Below are 24,618 nucleotides of genomic sequence, written 5' to 3'. Positions count from 1 at the left end.
GGTGCCAAGGAAAGTGACTTACAACCAATTGTTGTAGAGACCTTATTGGTCACCTGATTAAAATTCAGGGACTTGGCAACTGATAAGAATTTACAATGGTTAAAGCATTTTGGAGATTAAAAGGGGGGGGGGGGGGCGGGACCAAATTTGCTTAATGTCAGTGGCAAAAAAAGTCATAAAATTGGGTGACTCACTTAACAATTGCATTTCTTAGCAGTAGAAATTCTGATTCCAACTGTGCTTGTAAATTGAGGACTACCTGTACCAAAGAGAAAACCATAACCCACATCAAAACTGGCAGGGCAAGCTACTGTAGCAAACCCCACATTCACTCACACTGATGATGTTACCTAGTTGGGTAATGAAATGTCTTGCAGGCAAACAACCAAGCTCAAAGAGCACCAAGGACTCCACAGTTCCTGAGCTACAAACTGTATACTCCCTTCTATTGAAAAAATGGATTTGTATATAGACCCTTCTGGTTATGATTGGCATCTGCTCTTTTAAGCAGGAGATAAGAGTCCAGGAGTTGGCTAGATGGGACTAGGGATGTTCTCCCTCTTACTTATGTCTGAGATTATCCTACTCTAAACTTGGTTTCAGTGTTTTTCACCTTTTAATTGTTTTTAAAAAATGTGTATTGCATTACAGTAGTTACGTGGCAGGCTTTCTGTTGGCCAGCCAGATTAAAAAGTTCTACTAGTAGCACTCACATATCAGGGATATAAAATGTCATGCCTAACTGATCTGTCTGATTGTCCAGCCTGTGTAGAGGGAGATCTCTTGTCCAGCATGCTAGAAAAGCTCTTTAGATTCAGAGTAGTGTCTTCCTGTGCACTGATGGAGCACCTACCCTAGGGAGCTTTAGCTTGTGGGAAAACGATAATTGTGATTCATTCTTTGTGCTTTAAAAAGTCTGAGTAATGTCTGATTAAAATTTAATGAAGAGTAGAATACAAGACTGAGCACTTCACAACCACATTTTGGAATTTTTGCCAGATGTTTCAACTTGCAACTGTGAATGGGGGGAAGGGGGGGGTCTCTGTCCTCAGCTGTAATAATTAAGTGTCACTAAAAAAAAATCAGTAAGGAAAAATATTGTGGCTATTAAACTTCAACCTTAATGGATAAAGTAAACATAATGGTTTAACCTACAGTATCTGCATTTAGTGAGCTGTAGCTCGGAAATAGAAAATTCTGCAGCTGCCAGGGATTGATCTTTTTCATATCAAAGCGGATATGAAGAAAGTTAAGTGTATCCTTTTTTCCCCACCCACCCCCAAGCAATTGCTATTTGCATTGTAAGGAAATTCATAATCTGTAACAGTGGGGATTTTCTTCCTGGTGCTAATATTAAATGCAGAATTTTTTTTTCTCCAGGATAAGAGCAGAGGCACAGGAGAATATGTTTCATGTCATATACCTGCTGTGCTCTGGATTATTATCAGTCTCAAGCCAAAGATAGATTTAATTTTATGTCTCATTTAGTCCTAAATGAAAATTCAGATGGATGTTCAAAGATCGGCTTTTACTGAATAAGAATACTGTGTGGAATTGTTGTGATCTAAACATGCTCCACCTATTAGGGATACATTTTCTAGCTGGTACTATTACTTTGTCCATTCTTTGCATCCCTGGAAACAGGAATGCCAAAAGTTATATCTATGGGAAAAGTAAATACTGTGATTAAAGAAAATTTGAAGGTGCGCATGTATGATAATTGATGTAGCTGTGAGCTGACTGGCATTATGGTATGCAAGTCAAAACTGTTCACCTGTGTGGGCTCAAGAGCAGGGTTGTAGGAACTGCTGTGCTTTCTATACAAGGTGGTTGTTTCCTCACTCCTGTTGTCTTCATTTGGCAGTTGGGTTAATTTGCTCCTGGCTCAGCTTGGGTCCTTGGAAAGATCACTTCCCAAACGTTCTTTTAAGCTTTGTAAGATTATTTCTTGACTGAGAAACTGGAAAACTTACTGCACTAAACCACAGTGAGAGAATACAGAAACCGGGTTTGCCTTTCAAAACTGGGGTGGGTGAAATACACATTTTCTGTTTATCTCTTTCAGCTTTTTTGAGGCTGTCTTGTGTCTATGTGTACTTTGAAGGTATTCTAACCCATAGTTAAAATGCCCCAACCATTTGCCATTGAATAATGTTCTCTTATTTGGAAGTAAGTGCCTTGGGATGGCTCTTTCAGTGACTGCCTGTAGGAGAATATTTGTAATTGTTTCATGTTTTTGTTCCACGAGTTAAAGCTGGGCTGAGTGCCCCCCTCTGGCCTTTCCAAGCATACAAAAGCAACGGCAGCATTTCTTACAGCCCTCTACACTGTCAAAGTATTAAAGGCTTCTTGTGGTGTGTTGGCAAGTGATTGACACTAAGCTGAAGCAGGTGCAGAGAGTGTGGCTACATGGGAGTGATCTGCAAGACTGGGAAAACAAACTGTGGGTCCTCTGTAAGACAGTTGCATGTATGGTTCTCTGAAGGGCAGCTGGCTTTTTTTTTTTTTTAATTGATGCCCTGAGATTGAATTGAGGCTGGGGAAGCGGAGGGGGGTTACTGCAATCTTACATTTATAGTTTCTCTATAAAGCTAGTTGAACTTGGTTGAAGTTAGTGTATTATTCTCCTTCTGCAGATTAAGGCCTCAGAAAGATCCGGTTTGTATGTATGTATGTATGTATGTATGTATGTATGTATGTGTATATGTATGTATGTGTATGTGTATGTGTATGTATATATGTATATATGTATATTTATGCACGAGCCTGTGTTTTATCTTCCTTAGCTATTTCTCTGACTTCTTCCTTGTGCTATTTATGTGGGTTTAAATAGCCTGGGAAACTTTTTTTTAAAAAAGATGAAAGAATGCAAAGAGTTGAATGCTCTGGAAAGAAAAAAGAGCATCCCTAATCATCCACCCACTGGCGTATTCTGCTCTCCCCAAAAAAATTGTCTTAACAAGTCCAGCTTTTATTATACAATAGTGGCAGAAAGTTCACTGCCTGGTACATGATAAGAAATAATAATAATTAAAACAAAAAACAAAAGTAAAGAGCACTTATGTATGGTATAGTGAGTTTTCTCCAACTGCAAGAGAAGCCAAGTAGATGTGAGGAGCCCATAAATTCTCTGTTTGAAAGCAAACGTCTTAAGAGGCAGAGCTTCTGAACTGGGAAAGGGAGGCTTTTCTTCCCCACTGCTAACATCCCCCCACCTTTTGCTTCTGTTCGCAGACCCAAGGAATCACCATGTGGTCCTGCTTCTTGAGAACAGTTCCCGGAGGCCAAGGCTGCCAGATTTCCATCCTAATAAAACAGTGACGATGAGAAACTGTTGGTATTTTTATCTGAGAAAGGAACTTTGAATGGATTTGCCATGGTGACATGAAAAAGGACCAGGATGGATAAGAGACTGTCACAGGGGCAATTCCATACATTGATGGCCTCTTTGTGAAACTATCTCCAATCTTTCCTGAGCTGAGACCTGGAGGGAGGGAGGGGGGAAGGGTGGGTGGGGTGGGGAAGGAACCTGAAAACTCTTTTTCCAAAGCAAGGATGACTCTAGTAAGGATCCGGAGGAGCTTCCGGCAGGTATCGCCTCAAGTGGTGCTCTTCTTGCTCTTTGCCTTCTGCCTGCTCAGTGTTTTTGTCTCCGCGTATTATTTATATGGGTGGAAGAGGGGACTGGAACCCTCTGGGGATATCCCGAGCCCAGACTGTGATGAACCGAAGATTGCTCCTTCACGCCTGCTACCAATAAAACCCATCAAAGTGGTAGATTCTTCTCGGACTGACCCCTTGGTCCTTGTGTTCGTGGAAAGCCTTTACTCTCAACTGGGACAGGAGATTGTGGCCATCTTGGAATCTAGTCGTTTCAAATATCTGACAGAGATCGCTCCGGGGAAGGGAGACATGCCTACGTTGACTGACAAGGACCGAGGGCGCTTTGCACTTATCATCTATGAGAACATCCTGAAGTATGTTAACCTGGATGCCTGGAATCGTGAGCTCTTGGACAAGTACTGTGTAGAGTACGGTGTAGGCATCATTGGCTTTTTCAAGGTATTTCAAATTTGAGAAAGTGTTTACTGAAATGATGGGAAGAGGAGAAGCGATACGCTGACTGATAAGATTTGAGCAACAGTGAAAAGCAGAATAATATATGTTAGCCTATTCCTATTGCACAATGAAGTTATCAAAGGGTACTATGACATTTCAAGTTGTAGTTCGCTTTCCTGATTTCTTGTGAGATGATTCTTTGTTAATATTCCCCAAGGTCTATTTATGCTTCTCTGCAAAAAAACAAAAGTGAACTGAGTAGCTAAGTATCCTATATTTTTGACATGACATCTCAGAGGCAGAGAAATGCTTCACACCTGAGATTTTAAAAGGGCCAGAGGCATGCAACACAATATTGTATGCCCCGAAATTAGTTCACTTCACATTTTATGCATAAAATTAGAAGGTAATACAAAGGCAGTGTAAGAAAGCTTTCTCCTAGCAGATGTCTCCATTGTTGATGGCCTGAATCAATCATCTTAGCGTGGTTATGATTGCTAAGAAGAGTGGGAATCTGTGAGTCTAAGAGGACACCCAGTTTGCTCACTGGCTTAAAGATGCTTAAAGCTTAAAAGATGGAGAATTTCCAGAACCATAGACCCTAAACATCCATACCCACTCAGTTTTGCCAAGGTTGGGATTAAGTCTGTCCTCTATCCAGATCCTCGCAAGCTCCAGGGAAAGGGGCTATGGCATTACTTGATTAGCCCAGGCAGAGATCTACAACTGAGTGCCATGAGAGCTCCCCCAGCTGCTTCATGTGAATGTTAAAGGCAACCCTGAGCTACCCCAAAACGGGCCTGTAGCTCAACCTTTCCCAACACCAAGTTGAATCGGCCCTGCAGTAAAGAGGCAACCACCATATCAAAGGCCACTGAAAGGTTAAGGAAATACAAGATAAATATAGTACCCCTATCCAGGGCCCACCAAAGGTTATTGCCAAGCATAACCAATGCCATTTCATTACTGTGGCTTAGATTGAATCCTCAACAGATAATGTGTTTTTTCCCCCTAAAGTACTTTGGAGTTGTAAGCCAACCATCCTCCTTCCCTCCCTCCCGCCCTCTCCCTCTCCCCCCCCCCCCACTCTGTGTACATATGAACAGTGCCTTTTGAAACATTTTTTTCACTTCTGTAGGACTTCCATTGAGAGCCATGTATATCCGTCCCCTGAAAGCCATTTTAGAGATTTTGTGGATTAAGAGTAAGAGAGGACATTAATAGATAAGGGGCATATTTTGACCTAATCTTAGAACAAGTTTCTTAAGTCTCTTGTTTGACTATGTATTGGTATATTTTCCCCTCTTACAACATTTTGAACCAAGGGCAGTGCCATTATTTATTTTGCATTAGTTTAATGGCAGAGACATGCAGCCAGATGCTATGAGCAGCTCTGGACTCTGTGAGGAATTAAATGAACCATCATAAATTTAAATCCTGACATTTTATAATTCTCAGAGTGCATGAGCACTGGATTGTTGCTCTCTGCAGCAAATCTTGAAACAAGTAACCTATTCAGTTCTTATTAGGTTGCTTTTGTCTGCTCAGAGAAAAATGCCATCTGGAGTTTGAATGCTAGAGAGCAGATCCTCCCACCCCTAGGTTTGTTGTTTTGTCATATTCTGTGTCACATGGAAGCACCTTCAGGATTTCTGTTCTTGCTGCTCTTCTTCCCTTCAGTCTGCTTATATTTAAATTAGAGATAAGTCATGACTAGATTCCATTCTCCCCCTTTTATAATGGCCAGTTCAGAGAAGATTTTTTAAAAAATATGGTGACACTTGTAAAATAATTAGCTTATACAATTAATTAGCCCAACCCACTGCACAGGGTTGTTGTGGGAAAGTAGGAAGCAGAAGTATTTGTTATGCTTGCTGCCTTGAGTTATATACAATCTGGATTTTTCTTCTAAGAAAAGGTTCATGTTAAAATTGGTAATAAACTGTTCCATATTCCATTGCAAACTGGCTCTGGTTGCTGAAATGCATATACGAATGACATTCTTATGATTTGACCAAAGATAGTGAACGTGTTGATTTTTTTAGGAACATAATTTATAGCTTAATCAAGAGCAAAGTCCCAGTGCTTCTAAAAGAAGGGTCTGGGTGGGGTAATAAGTAAAATGATTTTAACCATATTTAAATTACACCAAATCAAAATTTTGCAATAGTCTCAAATGTGTTTTTTTTTCAAAAGGCAATTGGACTTATTTCTCCCTGAGGAAGAGGAAGAAGTTGTTTAGCTTCTCATTCAAGAAGCTTTATCGGTTCTGGCAGGATGAGGGTGGGGGATGATGGAAGCAAAGTCCACATTCTGGATAGAGAGGACCATGGGTGGGCTGCTGGGGGTTCGCGGGGGTTCAGGAGAGTCCCTAGCTAAGATTCTGTGAAGTTCGGAGAACCCCCAAATCCCACTCCAGGCTGGCCCCACCCACCCTGCCCCGCTCCTTCCAGGAGTCCCCATGCAGCCTGTTTTGGATGCAGGTAAGTGCAGGGTGTATGCGGAGGCTCGGGGAGGGTAAAAAACAGCCTCCCAGAAGTTTGGGAAGGCCAGAAATGGGCCCATTTCCAACTTCCATAGAGCCTCCGGAGGCCAGAGAGGTCGTTTTCGCCCTCCCGGAGGCTCAAAGAAGGCAAAAACGCACACACACCCACTGTGGTGCAGGAGGCCAACTAGGCCACGCCTACCATGGTCACGCTCACCCAGTAACCGAGCAGAGAACCCTTTGCTAAAAACATTGAAGCCCATCCCTGGAGAGGACCATTGGCTTGAAAGAGGCATAAAAGAGGCCATTTTTGTTAATGTTGAGCAGTCCTCTCTCAAGAAAAGGGGAGGGATAAGACACCACCTATCTCTTATCTATCATGCAGCAGTTCCAAGAAGATGCCACCCCCATTTGCACTCTGGTACAGGTGACCCTGAGGGTCCTCTTTGGCCTCAGGGAGAGTGCTAACTGCAGGATGACTGCAAAGAAATATGACCCTTCCAAACCTCCCCACTCCCAATCCTGTCAGAAGTAATCCTTTCATTGCCCACACCATCCTTCCAGAACTGAAGAAGCTTCTTGAATGAGAAGCGAAAGTATTCTACTTCCTCAGAGAACAAAACAGTCCAGTTGCCTTTTGAAAAAGCACCTTTGACCCAACTATGAATGACTGACAATATCTACAGACATAAAGTTACAGTAGTAAGGTCACCCTCCATGCCTCTAAAAACTTTCCCTACCAGTTTCTATTACAAACAAGAATTCAGCTGTGGCTTCTGGACGGCTGCATGAAAGCTTTTGAATGGGGAAACTTTTGAATGATACATCTCTGCTGAAAGTGTTTAGTGTCCTTTGGCCTTTTAGTCCTGAGATTTGGACTTGCCAAGCAACTAGGACCCATTGTGCTTTCTGAAGAGTCCATTGAGCAGAGAAAGTTATCTCCCTGATGGTAAACTGAAATTCACTTCGTTTGTCCTTGTTTTTAATGTCGCCTGACAACTTCCAGTCTGAAGTTGTCACTCAGTTCATGTGATCTCTTTACAGGCAAACGAGAACAGCTTACTGAGTGCTCAGCTGAAAGGTTTCCCCCTTTTTCTCCACTCCAACCTTGCACTGAAGGACTGCAGCATCAATCCCAAATCACCACTGCTGTACATCACGCGGCCCAGCGAGGTAGAGAAGGGACTTCTTCCAGGGGAGGACTGGACAGTCTTCCAGTCAAACCATTCCACATATGAACCAGTCCTCCTCGCTAAAACCAAGTCAGCTGAATCCATCCCACACATGAGTATTGACGCTGCACTCCATACCACCGTCGTACAAGACTTGGGACTCCATGATGGCATCCAGAGAGTCCTTTTTGGCAACAATCTCAACTTTTGGCTACACAAACTGGTCTTTGTGGACGCTGTTTCATTCCTAACCAGCAAGAGGCTTTCACTTCCCCTTGACCGTTACATCTTGGTAGACATTGATGATATCTTTGTTGGCAAGGAAGGCACACGAATGAAGGTGGATGATGTGAAGGTAACTGTTCTTAGACCTGCACATTGCTCTTGGCTTTACGGTTATGGGTTGATGTGGAGCCTATTGATCCTCGAGTTCATTTAATTAAAGAAAAAGTTTAAATGGGGTTTCATTGATGCTTATCAGTGACCTAGATCCCAGAATTCTCATTGCTTGTTCTATCTGCTAGCATACTGTTTGGATTGCAGGTGCCTAAACTGATTTAGCTATAGATAGGTACACATGCACTAATGTGAAACATTAGTGAAACTTTTATGAAACTTTGCATAAAATGGGAAAGTTCTGTATGTGAGGTGCTAGACAATTTTTGACATCTTATGAAAAATACAATTTCTCTTGAAAGAAATTTGTTTTGAGGAGAGTATTTTATAAGCAAACTGACCAGTAAACTCTGATCTTGGTCAAATGTTAATTACCAAAGGGAGGGGGAAGGAAGACATGGGGAAACCTTTGAGCCATATAACAGACATTGCTAGTCACAGCAAGATGCTTTTGAAAAATTTTATTTCATGTCATTAGCCTTAAATTTCATTTAAAAGAACAGAGCAGCAATGAAAAACATAAATCATACAATATGCCCAGAATTGCCCTGTGGTAAGATGGGCAGCTAATAAATTTGATAAATAAATACAATAAATTGCCTTTTAAATTACTGGCCATTATTTTTTCATATTTCAACAAAAGTAGAGATGTCACTGAACCCTCTCGCTAGTCATTTAAGTTTAATAAATGTGTATCAGTCAAAGGTTGAAACAACAGGTATTTAATGGATATCCAACATGGGCATGGTTCATAAAAGGTATCTCAAGTGAATTTAAATACCTGTTCCTATCAGAAAGGCGATATGTGAGTCCAAAGATTACTTTATTAATAGTGATCTCTGAAGTTGGATATTGCAAAATATATCTGTAGTTCACAATATAGCTGTCCTGTAAAAGTAAACTTCTAATGGCATGTGAATTAATGAAATGCATTTTTTAATACATGTTAATGAAAAGAAATGTCTGAACTAGTATACATTCTTGTTTCCCTTTCTATGGTAGCATGGAACTTGATGCTTCCTAGCTTTTAGTTTTTAACCTCTAGGGCAGTAATAAAATACTTTTTATTATACAAGAAGCTCCTTCCTCTCACTTTTTGGAAGTGAAAGTTGCAGCAGGAACTGTAGACTGGTCCTTATGACATTCAGTGAAGTATTACGACTCTAATGTTAGCAACAACAGTTCAAGAAGAAGACAGGAGGCTGTTTGCAAATGTAATTCTTGAATATGTTGTTGAATATTTTTGAAAGTCAGTAGATGATAGGTCAGGTTTTCAGAAAGCAGGAATATCAAATTTAGAATTACCCATTTAGGGAACCAAGTAATAATTTACTAACATTACAGTAATAAAAAGAGCAATATGTAGAAATACCACTATAATCATGGCTCAAAGTGGTTTTACATTTGAACAAAGATTATGTGAATGTGATCAATATCTGTGATAGAATGTCCAGAAACTTCCAATCTTGTGAGTATTTGAGCAAGGGTTTCTGTTATCTGCAGTAATCCATATTCATACAGCAATCCATGCAATATATGGGCTTTTGGCAAAAAGAATGGGAAGTTCAGGGACTTAATAGAATAATAGAGTTGGAAGTTATTCTAGTTCAACCCTCTACTGGAGCTGGAGACCCTATACCATTTCAGACAGATGGCTGTCCAATCTCTTCTTCAAAACCTCCAGTAATGAAGCACCCACAGCTTCCAGAGGCAAGCCATTCCATTGGTTAATTTTTTTTTTAGAAAATTTCTTCTAATTTCTAGATTGGTTCTCTCCTTGGTTAGTTTCCATCCATTGCTTCTTGTTCTGCGTTCAGGTGCTTTGGAGAATAGATTGATCACCTTTTTTGTGGCAGCCCCTTAAATCAAGTCACCTCTAATCCTTTTCATTATTATTATTCTTATTAAAGTAGACTTACCCAATTCCTGCAGCGTTTCTTCTTTATGTTTCAGCTTCCAGTCCCCTAATCATCTTTGTTGCTTTTCTCTGCATTCTTTCTAGAGTGTCAACATCTTTTTTATATTGTGGCAACTCAAACTGGAGGCAATATTCCAAATGTGAGGTTAACAAGGCTTTATAAAGTGGTACTAACACTTCATGTGATGTTGAGTCTTTCCCTTTGTTAATGCAGCCCAGGACTGTGTTGGCTTTTTTGGCAACTGCAGCACACTGCTAGCTCATATTTAAGTGACTGTCTATTAGGACTCCCAGATTCTTCTTGTAGTTACTACAATTGAGGTAACACCTAGTTCAAATAGCTTTGCAGCTTACGTAGATTCAATCTTTTCTGTAAGCTACTCTTTTAAATTCTCTTTTCTCCATCCTGTAGGCTTTGTTTGACACTCAGAATGAACTACGTACCCACATCCCAAATTTCACCTTCAATCTGGGCTACTCAGGGAAATTTTTCCACACAGGTAAGAATACAATTGGCAAAGTTTTCTTACTAGGCTCTCAAACCTTTTATTCTTTGTGACTGCTGAAAATTTGCCTAATAAAACTTGAATAATGTCTTAAAGCATTAGGGCAACTGTAAGAACCTGAAGTCCTCCAAATGTAATCTATAACTGCAGGCATCCTTTATTATCTTTTATGTTGTCTAAGGCTGCTGAGATTTGTACTTTATAAACCATTTGAAAGGCCACAGGATTTCTCCTCTGCATTGAGTTCTGGACATGGAAATGATAGTGTTGTGTGTCTGGTTAATAAAGAAGAGTGTTTTCTCTATTTCATTCTACTTGGGGAGATCCAAGGTTTTGGGGTTAACTTAATCCATGCAGTGTACTCCATTTAATGCTGCTCAGTGTAGAAGCTGTCAGATTGAGTGGTATGATTTTTGTGAAGCTCTGCCTTCATTTGTGGCTTAAACATTGCTTAGTGATGATGATGATGATGCTTAGATGATGATGCTTTGGTCCTGGCAGGTACAGATGCAGAGGACGAGGGAGATGACCTTCTGCTTTCTTACGTGAAGGAGTTTTGGTGGTTCCCCCATATGTGGAGTCACATGCAGCCTCACCTTTTTCACAATCAATCTGTGTTGGCAGACCAAATGGCCATGAACAAGAAATTTGCCGTGGTAAGTAAGATGCTGTCCAGGACTACTGCTGGAGTGAGGAGGGTTGGTTTTATGAAAAACAGAGGATAGTTTCACCATGTAGAATTACTAGTTTGCTCACTTCTCATCTAGAACCAGTGGCTATAGCAAGTTTATCATTGCAAAATGAAACAGGAATTGCCAGAACAGAGTGACTGTACATTAAACCACTAAAATGGGAAAGTCTTTAAATATTATGGATTTGTAACCAGTTGAATAATATTTTCAGGTAATACAATCTGAAGCATTGCATACCTACAGAGTGGAAAGTTTGACTAACAGAGGTTCCCAAATGGTTTCAATTCATGGTACACCTAATAGTTCCCAAATTGTGTGCTGCTATTTATGCCCTTGTGTGTGTCTCCTATAGCTACTGATCTGCAGCTGCATTTTTTTTTAGTTTACTTTTCATGTATGCTAAAAACAAATAATTGTTCCTATGACACCATCCAAATATCTGCTAATATATGGTTGCATTAAATAGCATACTATTGCCCACAAGTCTCTGTTTTAAATTTAAATTGGGACTTTGTAACTATTCTCCTGAAAACTTAATACATATCTCCAGAACCACGCTGATGGTTGGTTGTGTTGCATGTGAGCTCTCAACATTGCTGTCAGTGCAAGGGCTGCCTTTTTCCTTTTCCTAGTAAGGACATACAGAGACAAATAGTGTTTCCAGTATCATTAAGTGGCTCAGTTCCACATTAGCATTTTCCCTAGTTTAATAGTGATTCATTCCTGGTGCTCCCCAATTTTTTCCTAATGTACTGTTCTAATTTTAACATTAAGCATATTCATGTTACTCCATCACATCCAGATGCAGCTGTGTTGGAATGTGCACCTGCAGCAGAATAGGGGGAGGATTTGGCCAACTTAGTGCTTTCTCAGAGAGAGGCCCAGACCAAGACACTGCATGACCCAAATCTGGAGGGGACAGTGAGGAAAAGATTCAGGGTCATGGCACCCTAGAATCTCTCAGGATATACTAGTAGATTAGAAAAGTATAGCTTTAATTTGGCAAGAGTCTGTCCACTACATGTACACAAATAAAGGATTGAACTTGATTGGATCTTGCTGACTTGTCTCTGGGCTTGGGCCTGACGTTAGAAAGTGTATGTTAAAATAGTACTATAATACTTTCAGTTGAAAAATAACCTAAATATAGTTTATTCAATCAGTGCTTTTGCTAGATAATTCCCAACGTCTTTCAGCACAGTACTTACCTGACCTTGTGAAATTACTTCCTTTTTTAAAAGAGTCTGCAAAAGATACTTCTTAGGGGTATGAAGTTTTGGAAGTGTTATTAACACCATTACATTAATTAACAAAACTTAATTATAAGGGAGAGGAAAACAAAGCGTAATATTGTAATTTTGCAGAAGGCGCTTCTTAAACTGCAGATTGTCCTCAGGTCACAATGGCGGTTGGGATTGGGATTGCTCTTGTTAAGCGACACAGTCATAAAGCATGAAGTCAAGTATCCACATCACTTGGAGAGACAATAATCGCTCTTGCTGTTCTTACCCCCAAGAGATGCAGGTCATTAAATGGGAAGTGATGGCACTCCCAAATAAGGAGCATGGGTTGCTTTGGGGGAAGGGAGAGAATTGGTGGGTGGTTGCAGAGAATTGGTGGGTGGGTGGAGGTGAAGTGAAGCCCAGTGCAAGGCTGCCACATTAGTGAAAGAAAGCCTGGGGGTGGGTAGCATAGTGTAAGAGCGGGGGTTAGGAGTGCAAGCGCAGGAAGACTGTAGAGGTGGGTGGCATGGCATGAATACAATGAATGAGCTGGAAGGGACCTTGGAGGTCTTCTAGTCCAGCCCCCTGCTCAAGCAGAAGAACCCATACCATTTCAGACAAGTGACTGTCTAGTCTCTTCTTAAAAACCTCCAGTGATGGAACACCCATGATTTCTGGAGGCAAGCTGTTCCACTGGTTAATTGTCCTCACTGTTAGGAAATCTCTCCTTAGTTCCAAGTTGTTTCTCTCCTTGATTAGTTTCCATCCATTGCTTCTTGTCCTGCCCTCAGGTGCTTTGGAGAATAATTTGATGCCCTCTTCTTTGTGGCAGCCCCTCATGAGCACAGGAAGACGGGATTTACCAGAGCGACTCGCAGCCGGCTTCCCTATTCATGGGAAGTCAACAGGGAAGGTCACAAATGGCAATCATGTATCCATCACATGTTGCAACTATCAACATCTGGTTGCCAAGTGCCCAGATTGTGATCTTGTGACCCGTGGGCACTGTGACACCACAATTTTTAGGACTGATTGTAACTACCACTTGTTCAACATTGCCACAACTTTGAACAGTTGCTGAACAAACGGTCACTAGATGACGACTACACTAATCCAGTGGTGGGATTCAAATATTTTTACTACTGGTTCTGTGGGTGTGGGTTGGTGGGCGTGGCAGGGGAAGGATACTGTAAAATCTCCAGTCAGAGGTGGAATTTGCCGGTTCTCTGAACTACTCAAAATTTCCACTACTGGTTCTCCAGAACTGGTCAGAACCTGCTGAATACCACCTCTGCTGTAATCCAATACTTTGGATTGTTGTCTGGGATTTGTTCATATTCTACAGCATTGTTTTTTTTTTTAACTGCTCCTTATTCAAATGTGTTTTTAACAGGATTTCTTCATTTCCATAAAAGAACTGTTCAGATGTGAAGTAGAATATTTTCCAGTTCAGCAGGGTAGAAATTTAGTATTTGTTCATTTAACTATCTCATGAAAAACTGTGAAGCATGATGATTAAAAGTCATCAGGCCAGTTCTGTACAAAACCTGCTTTAAATTGAGCATAAAAGCCTGCAGAAATACAGGAAACAATAAGACTTATGTAATGCTAGTTACTCAATGCACTCCCTGATCTGACTAATTCAGCAAGAGCAAAAAATGCACTTTGAACTACATCTTAAACTAGAATTCCGCCTGGATTGTGTAGGCCAAGATAAAGAAATAAAATGAATGTCTGGCTCTTCTCATTTGCAGTGTAATTATTTCATTAAAATTCCAGTTATGAATGTCTTTTCTTAGGAACATGGCATCCCCACAGATATGGGATACGCAGTGGCCCCCCATCATTCAGGGGTGTACCCAGTCCATGTGCAACTCTATGAGGCCTGGAAACAGGTGTGGGGGATCAAAGTAACAAGCACCGAAGAATATCCTCATCTCAAACCAGCCCGCTACCGAAGAGGATTTATTCACAGTGGAATCATGGTCAGTAGAAAACATATCAATCTTGTGAACTGTGATGATGAATACAAACAGCTTGCTTCCCTCTCCCATTGTTTTATAGAATATTAAGCATAAATCAAAGAATAAACCCTTTATACCACAAATTGGTAAAGATATAAAGAAAGAGAAAGTTAGAAAATTGTTTTTTTTAATTGTTTGTTCTTTTTTTAATAAGCATAAACAGCAATAAGTAGTGGAATCCTTGTATTAAGCTTAAGATAGAAGAGCCGGGAAAGTTAGGAAATGCAGGACATTCAAATGAGTATAAAGATATCGCAAGCTTTAGCTGTCTACAAGAATCTGACCAACTAGCGATCAAGAGAAATGAGTGGGAGATAAGAGGTAAGATAAAAAGGTATTCAAGGTAGGCTGGACTTAGATTTCTTGTGGGCGTGTAGGGACTCATGACTTGTGGCACGTTTGACCCCTCCCTTGGGCTTGGCCTGGTCATCTCCTATAAAACCTTTATTATATAGTACTGTAACAATCAATTTAGTGAATTTTGCAGTTATTTATCAGTGCTATGGTCAACTCTAGATGTAAAATTTAAGCAATTTCATGCTGACTAATATTAACATTTTAGAAAACATAGTTAAGGTTGACATATTTTTTCTCTATCTTTACAGATTTAAATCTAAATCATCAGCATTAATCTCTAGTCAATACTATATAAATACCAAAATAAGGTATCATTTGTGTTTTATAACCATATATTAAATGTATTAGTAAAAAATAAGAATAAAAATAAACCATATCAAATAATACATCTGCTTAAATTTGGATTTCAGTATTATGTATTCCTGATTTCATAAAAAGAATTTGTCTGAGGACCACAGTTAAACTTCACTATCATTAGCTATTTTTAACTTTATACATTAAATGTATATATTCATCAACCTACACAGATACCGAATACAAATTTTAAAAAACCAGATTTGATCATTCTTTACTGAATCCTTGGACAGAATTTTCCAACAGGTCTTTGTTGTGAGACCCTATGCTAGGATGCCACAATAGACGCGTTTAGGAAAGGCAGTTCTCAAAACATTAGTGTCTCAGGTCATGTAGAACTTTAAGGAATAAAAATATTATTTGGAATTATGCCTAAAAGCAAATTGGCAGCCACATATAATTGGCACAAAATTAGCTGAATATGCACCTGTTTCTAACCCTTAATGCAAGATGGACAGCTGTGTGCTACCAGTTGAGGCTTCTGAGTGCTCCACAAAGTTACTCTCACGTAGAGTGAATTGCAGCCTGGAAATCAGTAAATGCTATGGCAGTCAGGACTGAGGTAAAACATTCTGTCCTCTTACCACTGGTGTGGGCAGTGGGCGGGGGAGTTGCAGTTGGAAAACAACATTTCTATGCACAGCTTTTAACTGCTTTTCAGAAAAATAATTACCAGGGTTAGGTTGTGGCCAAGGTTTTTCCCTAATCAGAAGGATTTACAGAGGTACTTTGGTTTAACGGAGGCGTATTTCTTCTAAAAAGATGGCATTCATCACTAGAATGATTACCATATTGTCTGGATTCATTTTCAACCTTTTTTAAAAAACATACCCACTTGCCTGTAGGTTCCAAATATCTTTTAAGGCAGAGAGAGAGACGTTTTTCATTTCTTACGTATGTAGGTACATATTTGCCCACCATGCGATTCCCAAAGCATAACAGAAAGGTAAAAAAAAAAAAAGCAAGCAAAAGAAATTAAAGGCAGGAGATGAGGCAAAAAAGAATAAATAAGTATAAGTATATTTTACAACAATACCATTCAACATACTCCTGAAAACCTACAATTAAACCCAACATTTTTGTTGGTGAGACATTTGTTAAGTGAATTTTGCCCCATTTTATGACTGTTCTTGCCACAGTTGTTAAGTGAATCACTACAGTTATTAAACGAGTAAGTGAATCTGGCTTCTCCTTTGACTTTGTCAGAAGGTTGCAAAAAACGATCACACGATCCCAGGATATTGCAACCATTGGTGTAATATGAGTCAGTTGTCAAGCAACTTGAAAGTTAGGTTTTTTTAAAATATAGATTGAGGCTTCATATTAGTTTGTCCAGAATTACCTCTAGAAAATTGTCTTCATAATGAACAATATCATATTTATCATATTCATATTTATATTGGCTGATGATTCTGTTTCAATTACATCTGAGTTTTGAATAATACGAATAAATATCTTATGAAAAGCAAGATAATACTACATTAAAGAATAGTAGGTATTAAGAATGGGAAGTGGTATACATTGTAAGAAGTCTGTTGGTAAAGAAATGGGGAGGTGGGTATTCAGGGTAATCCAGATTCCAAGAAATTGGTAACTAAGAGTTTTAATTAGAAAACAGCATAGTTAAAACAAGAGATGGGCAAGTTTACCTTCTAAGAAGGGAAATGGATATTTGGAGCATTTCATATTACTTATTCAAGGAAATTGTATTACAAAACCATTAGTACAATCTTGAACTCTTGAGTTTTGCATGTTTTGAGCAATTTTAGCTGTTTTAGGAAAATTAACTAATTGCACGTGTTAGAAACTTTACACAATTTCAGGAACATACTTTGGACATTTTTAATATGTGTTATCTTAAAGGAAGACTTCTGTTTAGTTACATTGCCAGTTTGAAGTAGAATTTTGTAATTGCAACTTCAAAATCATCTGAAGTTTTATGAGAGGGAGGGAGGGAGGAGGGGAGGGAGAGTGGGGTGGGGAGAGAGAGAGAGGCAATGAGAATGAATACTTATTACTTTGCAATAAAAATTAAAACAAAACTTAGCTGGAGCAGACAATCCTAGTATCTTAGGAATCCTTTACAATTTCAGGGAGCCTGGCCTTTTAAATAATTCCTAGTAAACCTATTTGACAAAAAAAAGGGCTCAATCATTTGATGAACTTTCCCCAGGGCCTGCCTTTGGTTGTTATGATGGACTGCATATACCGTTCACGAAAGTTTCTGATGGCCATCGGTGATTGTTTCTTTTTCCTGAGATAGTCTAATCCACGGGTCTCCAACCTTGGCAACTTTAAGCCTGGCGGACTTCAACTCCCAGAATTCCCCAGCCAACAAAGTCCGCCAGGCTTAAAGTTGCCAAGGTTGGAGACTCCTGGTTTAATCAGCTTGAAAGGAGCAGCTGCTGTGTACTTTGCCTTTGTTCTCAGATTCATGAAAAAGCATAAAATGGACATAGGAAGAGATTTTTCTCCCCTGGGAAAGAAGGAACTGGAACAAAGTCTCTTCCTTCTGTTGTCCTCAAGCTCTACCCCAAATACATGTACCAGATGCAGATTGTACTCTTTGTCTCAGCATGTACATTTAGCCTTGGCAACATTTGAAGTAAGCCAGGCTACGATGGACAGTGGCTTTGCCAAGGCCAAGCAAATGATCTCAGTTGTGCCTCTTAGTTTTTCCAGTGTCCCATTGCAACAGTGTCTTAATAGGAACACAGGATAGAACTTGCTTCATAGCTTCTCACTTATCAGGATTCTGCGTAGGGTATCCTAAATTAGGTTAAGGAGGCAAACTGTGCAGACCCAGCATGACAGGACTTAAATAAAATAAAACAGTATTTCAGCACAGTTTACATATAGAGAGTGAAACTTTTAAAATTATGCATAAACGGAGAACCTCAGCAGATGAAAGATATCTCAAGACAGACTTTTTGGTTCTCCTCAAATTAGATAATGATTTTTTTTAAAAAAAAATCATTTTTGTATTTATGATCAACTCCAACGTCAGAGGCTTTCTGCATAATGAAGCATATTTTAGTCTAATACATTTGAATAAATCAGATACCAGAAAACTCTGGTTTTCCATTTAGCTTATCTTTCCCCAGTGTGAGGATGGGAATTGGTACATAGTTAATTTCTGGAGCAGATTGGAAATTATTATTTCATTTAAAGTTGAGAGGTATTAAAATAGGCAGTCAGTCTGCCTTGGTTTGAGCTGATGGGCTTGAAGAGTGTGTGTGTGTGTGTGTGTGTGTGTGTGTGAGAGAGAGAGAGAGAGAGAGAGAGAGAGAGAGAGAGAGAGAGAGAGAGAGAAGAGAAAGAGAAGAAAAAGAAAGAAAGGAAAGAAAGAAAGAAAGAAAGAAAAGAAAGAAAGAAAGAAAAGAAAGAAAGAAAGAAAGAAAGAAAGAAAGAGAGAGAGAAAGAAAAGAATTACAGAATTGGAAGGGATCTTGGAGATTTTCTAGTCCAATCCCCTGCTGAGGCAGGAAACCCTATGCTATTTCAGACAAATGGTTGTCCAGTCTCTTCTTAAAAACTTCCTGTGTGGAAGCATCCACAACTTCTAGAGGCAAATTGCTCCACTTATTAATTGTTCTAACTATCAAGAAATTTCTCTTCTAGGTTGCTTCACTCCTTGAGAAAGGAAGGAAGGGAGAAGGAAAGGAAAGAAAGAACCATTATGCACTTATATGAATGACTGTATTTATGTGTGAAAATATGAACCCTAATTACAGGATCAATTCCACCCTTACTAAAAAACTTCTTCACCTCCAAAGTCAGTAACAAGTGAATACAAAACAGTAGGAGGTTTGGTTTTAGAAGCCTTGAAAACTAGATCTCAATATCCAAATGGAAGGAATTAATGCTGACTTTCTAAATCTGACGGGATGAATTTGTGGGAGAGCTGTTGAGTAGACTGATTTCTGCAGAGAGACACTTTAGACCTACGTGCCCCATGGTCCTGTATGTTTTGGGGAAAAGTGGTGCAGAGTGAAATTAAGCAGCATACAATAATCATAAGAAGATGGCAGTGCATATTGAGGCATTATTGGCCAAATTATCTGCAACTCATTCTTAACCTTGAATGATTTATCTGGGATTTGTAAGAAATAGCCCAGTGGATTTTAGATTCTTTTTAATTTGCTACTTGTCCGTCCCCCCTCCCCCTCCCCTAAAATTTCTTGCTAGGTTCTCCCACGGCAAACTTGTGGATTATTTACACATACCATATTCTATAATGAATACCCAGGTGGCTCGAGTGAATTGGATAAAATCATCAATGGAGGCGAGCTTTTTCTGACTGTTCTCCTTAATCCCGTAAGTATTATTTCAAGGACCAATGGACTGGAATTCTTGCAGCAAAGAAAAGGCAGGATATAAATAGAATGATTAAGTTAAAAAACCAATTAGCTACTGAAAGGTTCTGGAGTTGATAAATTCTAGAGCTGAATAATTTTCAGAAAAGTATGTATATGTAGGAGAGACAGTGTGTGTGCGTGCGTTTGGGTGAATGGATAGATAAATATAATTTAGAAGTGATTAAGAAGTTGAAAGGGCTTAGGCATAAGAGTTCAACAAGAGCCATAAATAGTAATATCACTTGGATAATTGCCTGGTCAAAGTTTATTACATGGTATGAACACAGTGAAATATATTAAGTGGGCACAATTATGAGTGCTGTCAAGTAAACGTTTTTTCCTGAAGTTAACAGAAATTAGAACTGGGGAGAAACTGACTGAAGTTGGGAAGTAAATTTAGAATAAATGAAAGCATTTTCTGACTTAGCATTTAATCCACTTATGGAATATATTGCCACAAGGTGTGCCAATCAGCTTGGATATTTTTAAAATGGCAGAAATGTCTCCCAGATATGTTCTTTGTAGAAAATATGGTAGGTAAATAGTAAGGAGAATCTTTTTTTTTAATTAAACTGAATTAACAGAAGATGTAACTTCTATTATTGAAAGTTTACTTCTTATCTTAAATATAAAGATTTTTTCTCCTCCATCATGGCTAGATAAAACTTCTGTGGGATGTTTGGATAGGGCAGGGGTTGGCAACCTTAAACACTCAAAGAATCACAAAGGTCCCAACCGGAAGCCCCCGTTTAATTCTGGAGCCGACCAGACTCTATGGTGGTTCCCCCCTCTCCCATAGAGTCTCCTCTTAGCACAGCGTCCTTTTTCCTCTACCTGTCCTAACCAAAAGCCCTGTCAATTGTGGAGCCGATTGGTAGCAGGGAGCCACAGCAGAGGGATGAAAGAGCCACATGCGGCTCCAGAGCTGCAGATTGCTGACCCCCTGCAATAGGGGATAGAAACATGGTGGCCCTTAATGCAGGAAAGCATTTTTGTGGTGTTTAGTTAGTTCATCTGCATGTTTTGTTCATCTGCAAATGAAGGTTTAGTATTTTACTACAAAAAATTCCCTGAATACTACTGTAATCTTTCCAATCTATGTGTGTCCCCCCGCCATTTCTTCTTTCCTGTCCTGCACAGATCAGTATCTTTATGACCCACCTCTCCAATTATGGAAATGACCGCCTGGGTTTGTATACCTTTAGGCATTTGGTCCGATTTCTGAACTCCTGGACTAACTTGAAGTTACAGACGTTGCCACCTGTGCAGCTGGCACAGAAGTATTTCCAGATATTCTCTGAAGAAAAAGACCCCCTTTGGCAGGTGTGCATTCACGGCCTCCCTGGGCCTGCGTTGCAAAAAATTTCCACTGTGCTTTATTGTTTTGTCTCTTTCTTGGTTTGAAAATCTGGGCAAGTAGTTGCCGGTTATATAATACTCAATTCGGTTAATTGCGGTCTTAGACCAGTAGGATACATAATACTCCCCAGGAAGAGTGGCAGATGTGAAATAACATTCTGTGAAATGTGTAGTGTCTGGATTTGCTTCTTTCTATCCAGTGAGCAACACATCTCATCTGGTCACTTCTTTCAATTGGACATCTGTTTACAAAAAAAGGTTTTCTGATAATTATAGATTATAAAATTGTCCCCCTGGAGAAGAAATCCTGGTTTTGAAAAAAATGTATTTTTTTTTAAGAGAGTGAAAGTAAAACAGAACAAAACAATAACTTCCAAAGTACGGAGCAAACTCAGTATAGTAGCAAAGTAAAAGATGATATCTTCCTTTTCTTACTTAATGATATCTTCCTTCTATTACTTATGACTTATGACCACAATTGAGCCCAAAATTTCTGTTGCTAAGTAAGGCAGTTGTTAAGTATGACTTTTTTTTTTTAACCACAGTTGTTGAGTGCATCATTGCAGTTGCTAAGCGAAGCATACAGTTGTTAAGCAAATCTGGGCTTCTCCCATTGTCTTTGCTTGGTGGAAGCCAGCTGGGAAGGTTACAATTGGGGATCACATGAGCCGGGACACCGTAAGTGTCATAAATACATGCCAGTTGCCAAGTGCCCCAAATTTGATCACATGACACAGGGATGCTACAGCAGTCATACGTCACATTTTACAATGCTGTTTTAACTTCAGACAGTCACTAAATGAATGGTGGTAAGTCAAGGACTACCTGTCCTTGAAATTGCTAGCTTTTGAGAGACTTCTTCAGTAAGAACAGTTGGGCTATAAAAATCCTGTTCCTGTGGATGGCCTGGCTGATTCCAGCATGTTGATGATATTTTAGGATCCTTGTGAGGACAAGCGCCACAAGGATATTTGGTCCAAAGAGAAGACCTGCGACCGGTTCCCCAAGCTGCTAATTATTGGTCCTCAGAAGACAGGTATAGTAGTAACTGGTGTATGCTATATTGCTGAAATATATTATCACAATGATTACATTACAGTATCATTTAAAACCATAATATATGAACTAAACCCCAATTGACTGAGCATGTGCAATCCACTACCCCAAAACTTAACAAATCATTTTAAGGCGTATTAGAATAAGTGGCGTAATAGTCTTCAACTTACTGTCAGGGTAAGGAGAGTGGCTGTTTCAAGCAATGGTGAGTAAAATTTGAACCGTTATTGAACAGTTATTGTTGGTGCCATTTGTCATCATCTGTAAGTGTTTACGGTTCAACATAGGAAACGAACAATTTTTTAAAAAGAAAAACCTTTTTACCCTGTTTTTTTTAAGAGAGAGATTATTTTTACAACAGCAATATAATTCCTCGTCAGAGTTGGAGAAGCAACTGCCAAAAACATTTAATACAGTTGAAATCTGATAATATTTACAGGCTAAGTCTGTAAGGCTGACAGAAATAGGAAATATAAGTTAAAGTCTCAGGCTTTATATCACAGCCTGTGTGTAAAATGATATCTGTTTAAAAGGCCATGCAGTAGGATAAAATATCATGTATGCCGTAATTAAGAAATGTACTGAGGTAATCGTTGGTTTTCAACATTTTTATTGAGGACTGAACATATCAAATCCGCTTATCCCTGGAATAATCTAGATCAGTGTTTCTCAGCTTCAGCAACCTTAAAGTCTGTGGAGTTTAATCCCAAATTTTTCAATCCAATATGCTGGCCAGAGAATGCCAGGAATTGAAATCCACACACTCGTTGAGGTTGAGAAACAGTGATCGAGAGTGTAAAGTTCTGTCAGAAGCTTGGTAGAAAAGTGATTTTTAGCTCTTTGTCCCCCTGCCCCATTTCTTCTCTTCTTCCTTGAAAAGGTACCACTGCCCTCTATCTCTTCCTGGGGATGCACGCTGACTTGAGCAGTAACTATCCCAGCTCGGAGACCTTTGAAGAGATCCAGTTCTTCAATGGACATAATTATCACAAGGGCATTGACTGGTAGGCCTCATTCTCAATTTTTGTGCTGGGTGGGTGGATGAGGACCTGCCCCTTCCACTTATATTTTGGCTCATAATGATACTGCAAAGGAATAAAGAAACAGTTTTGCAATTCTAATCTATGTTGCTGGAATGTTTTGAAAACCAGATACCTAGCAAGAAAGAGACAAACTTCCCTTTGGATTTAGATTTGTGGAAGAAATATACATATTTAGTTCTTATGATTTATTTATTTATTTAATTTTATTTGGCATCCATCTGGTTTGGAGTTTTTTTTTTTATTTATTATTTTAAAAAAAATAAAATATATTATTTGATAAAAAATTTTTTTTTCCCCCTTAAGAAAGGGGGAATTTGTGTTTGTGTTTTTCCCGGCCATTTTTTTTATAATAGGTTGTTGGTTTCCGGGGGTGGGGGTCCAGGACACACATGCAAGAAGGGGGGAGGGCGCCTGGGGGAAGAGGGGGGGGGCCCCCCCGCCCGCGCCGCGTGTGGCAGCTTATAGCATAAAGAACAGCCCATTAAAATTCCAGGGGGGGGGGGGGGGGGGGGGGGGGGGGGGGGGGGGGAAAGGTAAATATTCCTAACACAATAAAATAAAGTACAATCAAAGTAAAATTATAATTACAAGATGGGGACGGAGAGAGCCAGATGCAATGGTGGTGGAAAGGAGGTAGGATTGATTCTTAATTGATCAACCACCTCCAGTGTGATATCCCCTGTTGGTACCCGAAGCCATTTGGTAGGACCTACTGTAAGGCTCTTATGGAAAGTCAGAAGGGTGGGAGCTGATCTCACCTCCAGGGGTAAGATATTTCAAAGGCCAGAAGCAAGTTGCTTGTTCTACTTTGTCAGCAGACGATCTCGGTAAGCTTGAAAGACAGAATTGTTACACACATTCTATCTGATTCCTGTACCGTGTTTCTGCAGTGATGCCCTACAAACCTGTGTTAATTCTACTGGACTAAAATATGAATGAGGAAAACCGGGTTTTGTGTTTAATGTCTGTTGTAACATTTCCCCCTCTTTTCTAAAAATGTACCGTTTATTCCTGTCTGTCTGCTTGAGAAGAATGAGGATCAACAGCTGGTCTGTTTTGTCTTCTGTTCAGTAGTTCATGCTGCATTTGCCGTATGCTTAATCTTTTCCATAAATGTAATAAATTGCAGTCTATTAATTCTTTGATCCAGAAGAATGCTTCATTGGTTGTTCAGGCTTAAGTTCTAAAACCAGCTACATTCTAATGAATGTCTTGACTAATACGGTTTGGGGCTGAAAAGAAACCTTTGATGTGTCTTAATCCTTGTTCTGTTTAAAGTGGCATAAACAATTGACATTGAGTAAGAACCCGAAACTATTTCTGCATTGCTTCACCCAATCTATTTTTCCCTTTCTGCTGCTGCTATTTTTTTTAAGGTATATGGAGTTTTTCCCCATTCCTTCCAACACTACATCTGATTTCTATTTTGAGAAGAGTGCCAATTACTTTGATTCAGAAGTCACACCAAGGCGGGCTGCTGCACTGCTTTCCAAGGCAAAAATAATCACCATCCTCATCAATCCTGCAGATCGGGCCTACTCTTGGTATCAGGTAAGCTGCTCCATAGTGGTGTTGTCTTCTTGACCTAAAGCACTGTTCATTAGTGAAAGGCAACG

The 24,618-nt window shown here is 39.6% G+C and overlaps 1 protein-coding gene across 2 annotated transcripts in view; it reads left to right on the top strand.

Annotated features, from left to right (window-relative positions):
- Positions 1-24,618, top strand: part of NDST1 (N-deacetylase and N-sulfotransferase 1) — a 111,221-nt gene that overhangs the window by 73,451 nt on the left and 13,152 nt on the right. For both annotated transcript variants that reach the window (XR_015747578.1, XM_026686177.2), the window contains exons 2-11: positions 3,235-4,062; positions 7,589-8,071; positions 10,443-10,530; positions 11,038-11,192; positions 14,251-14,436; positions 19,375-19,503; positions 20,685-20,867; positions 21,843-21,939; positions 22,840-22,963; positions 24,379-24,553. Coding sequence is in view for 1 of the 2 variants with exons in the window: in XM_026686177.2 (XP_026541962.1) it covers positions 3,556-4,062; positions 7,589-8,071; positions 10,443-10,530; positions 11,038-11,192; positions 14,251-14,436; positions 19,375-19,503; positions 20,685-20,867; positions 21,843-21,939; positions 22,840-22,963; positions 24,379-24,553 (2,127 nt within the window). In the remaining variant the exon portion in view is untranslated. The remainder of the gene's footprint in view (positions 1-3,234; positions 4,063-7,588; positions 8,072-10,442; positions 10,531-11,037; positions 11,193-14,250; positions 14,437-19,374; positions 19,504-20,684; positions 20,868-21,842; positions 21,940-22,839; positions 22,964-24,378; positions 24,554-24,618) is intronic.

This window comes from Notechis scutatus, chromosome 2 (genome assembly GCF_049901735.1).
Source record: "Notechis scutatus isolate UNSWTSFEM ecotype Mainland chromosome 2, rNotScu1.2, whole genome shotgun sequence".
Taxonomy (NCBI): Eukaryota; Metazoa; Chordata; class Lepidosauria; order Squamata; family Elapidae; genus Notechis; species Notechis scutatus.
This window is presented reverse-complemented; position numbering and strand designations above follow the sequence as displayed.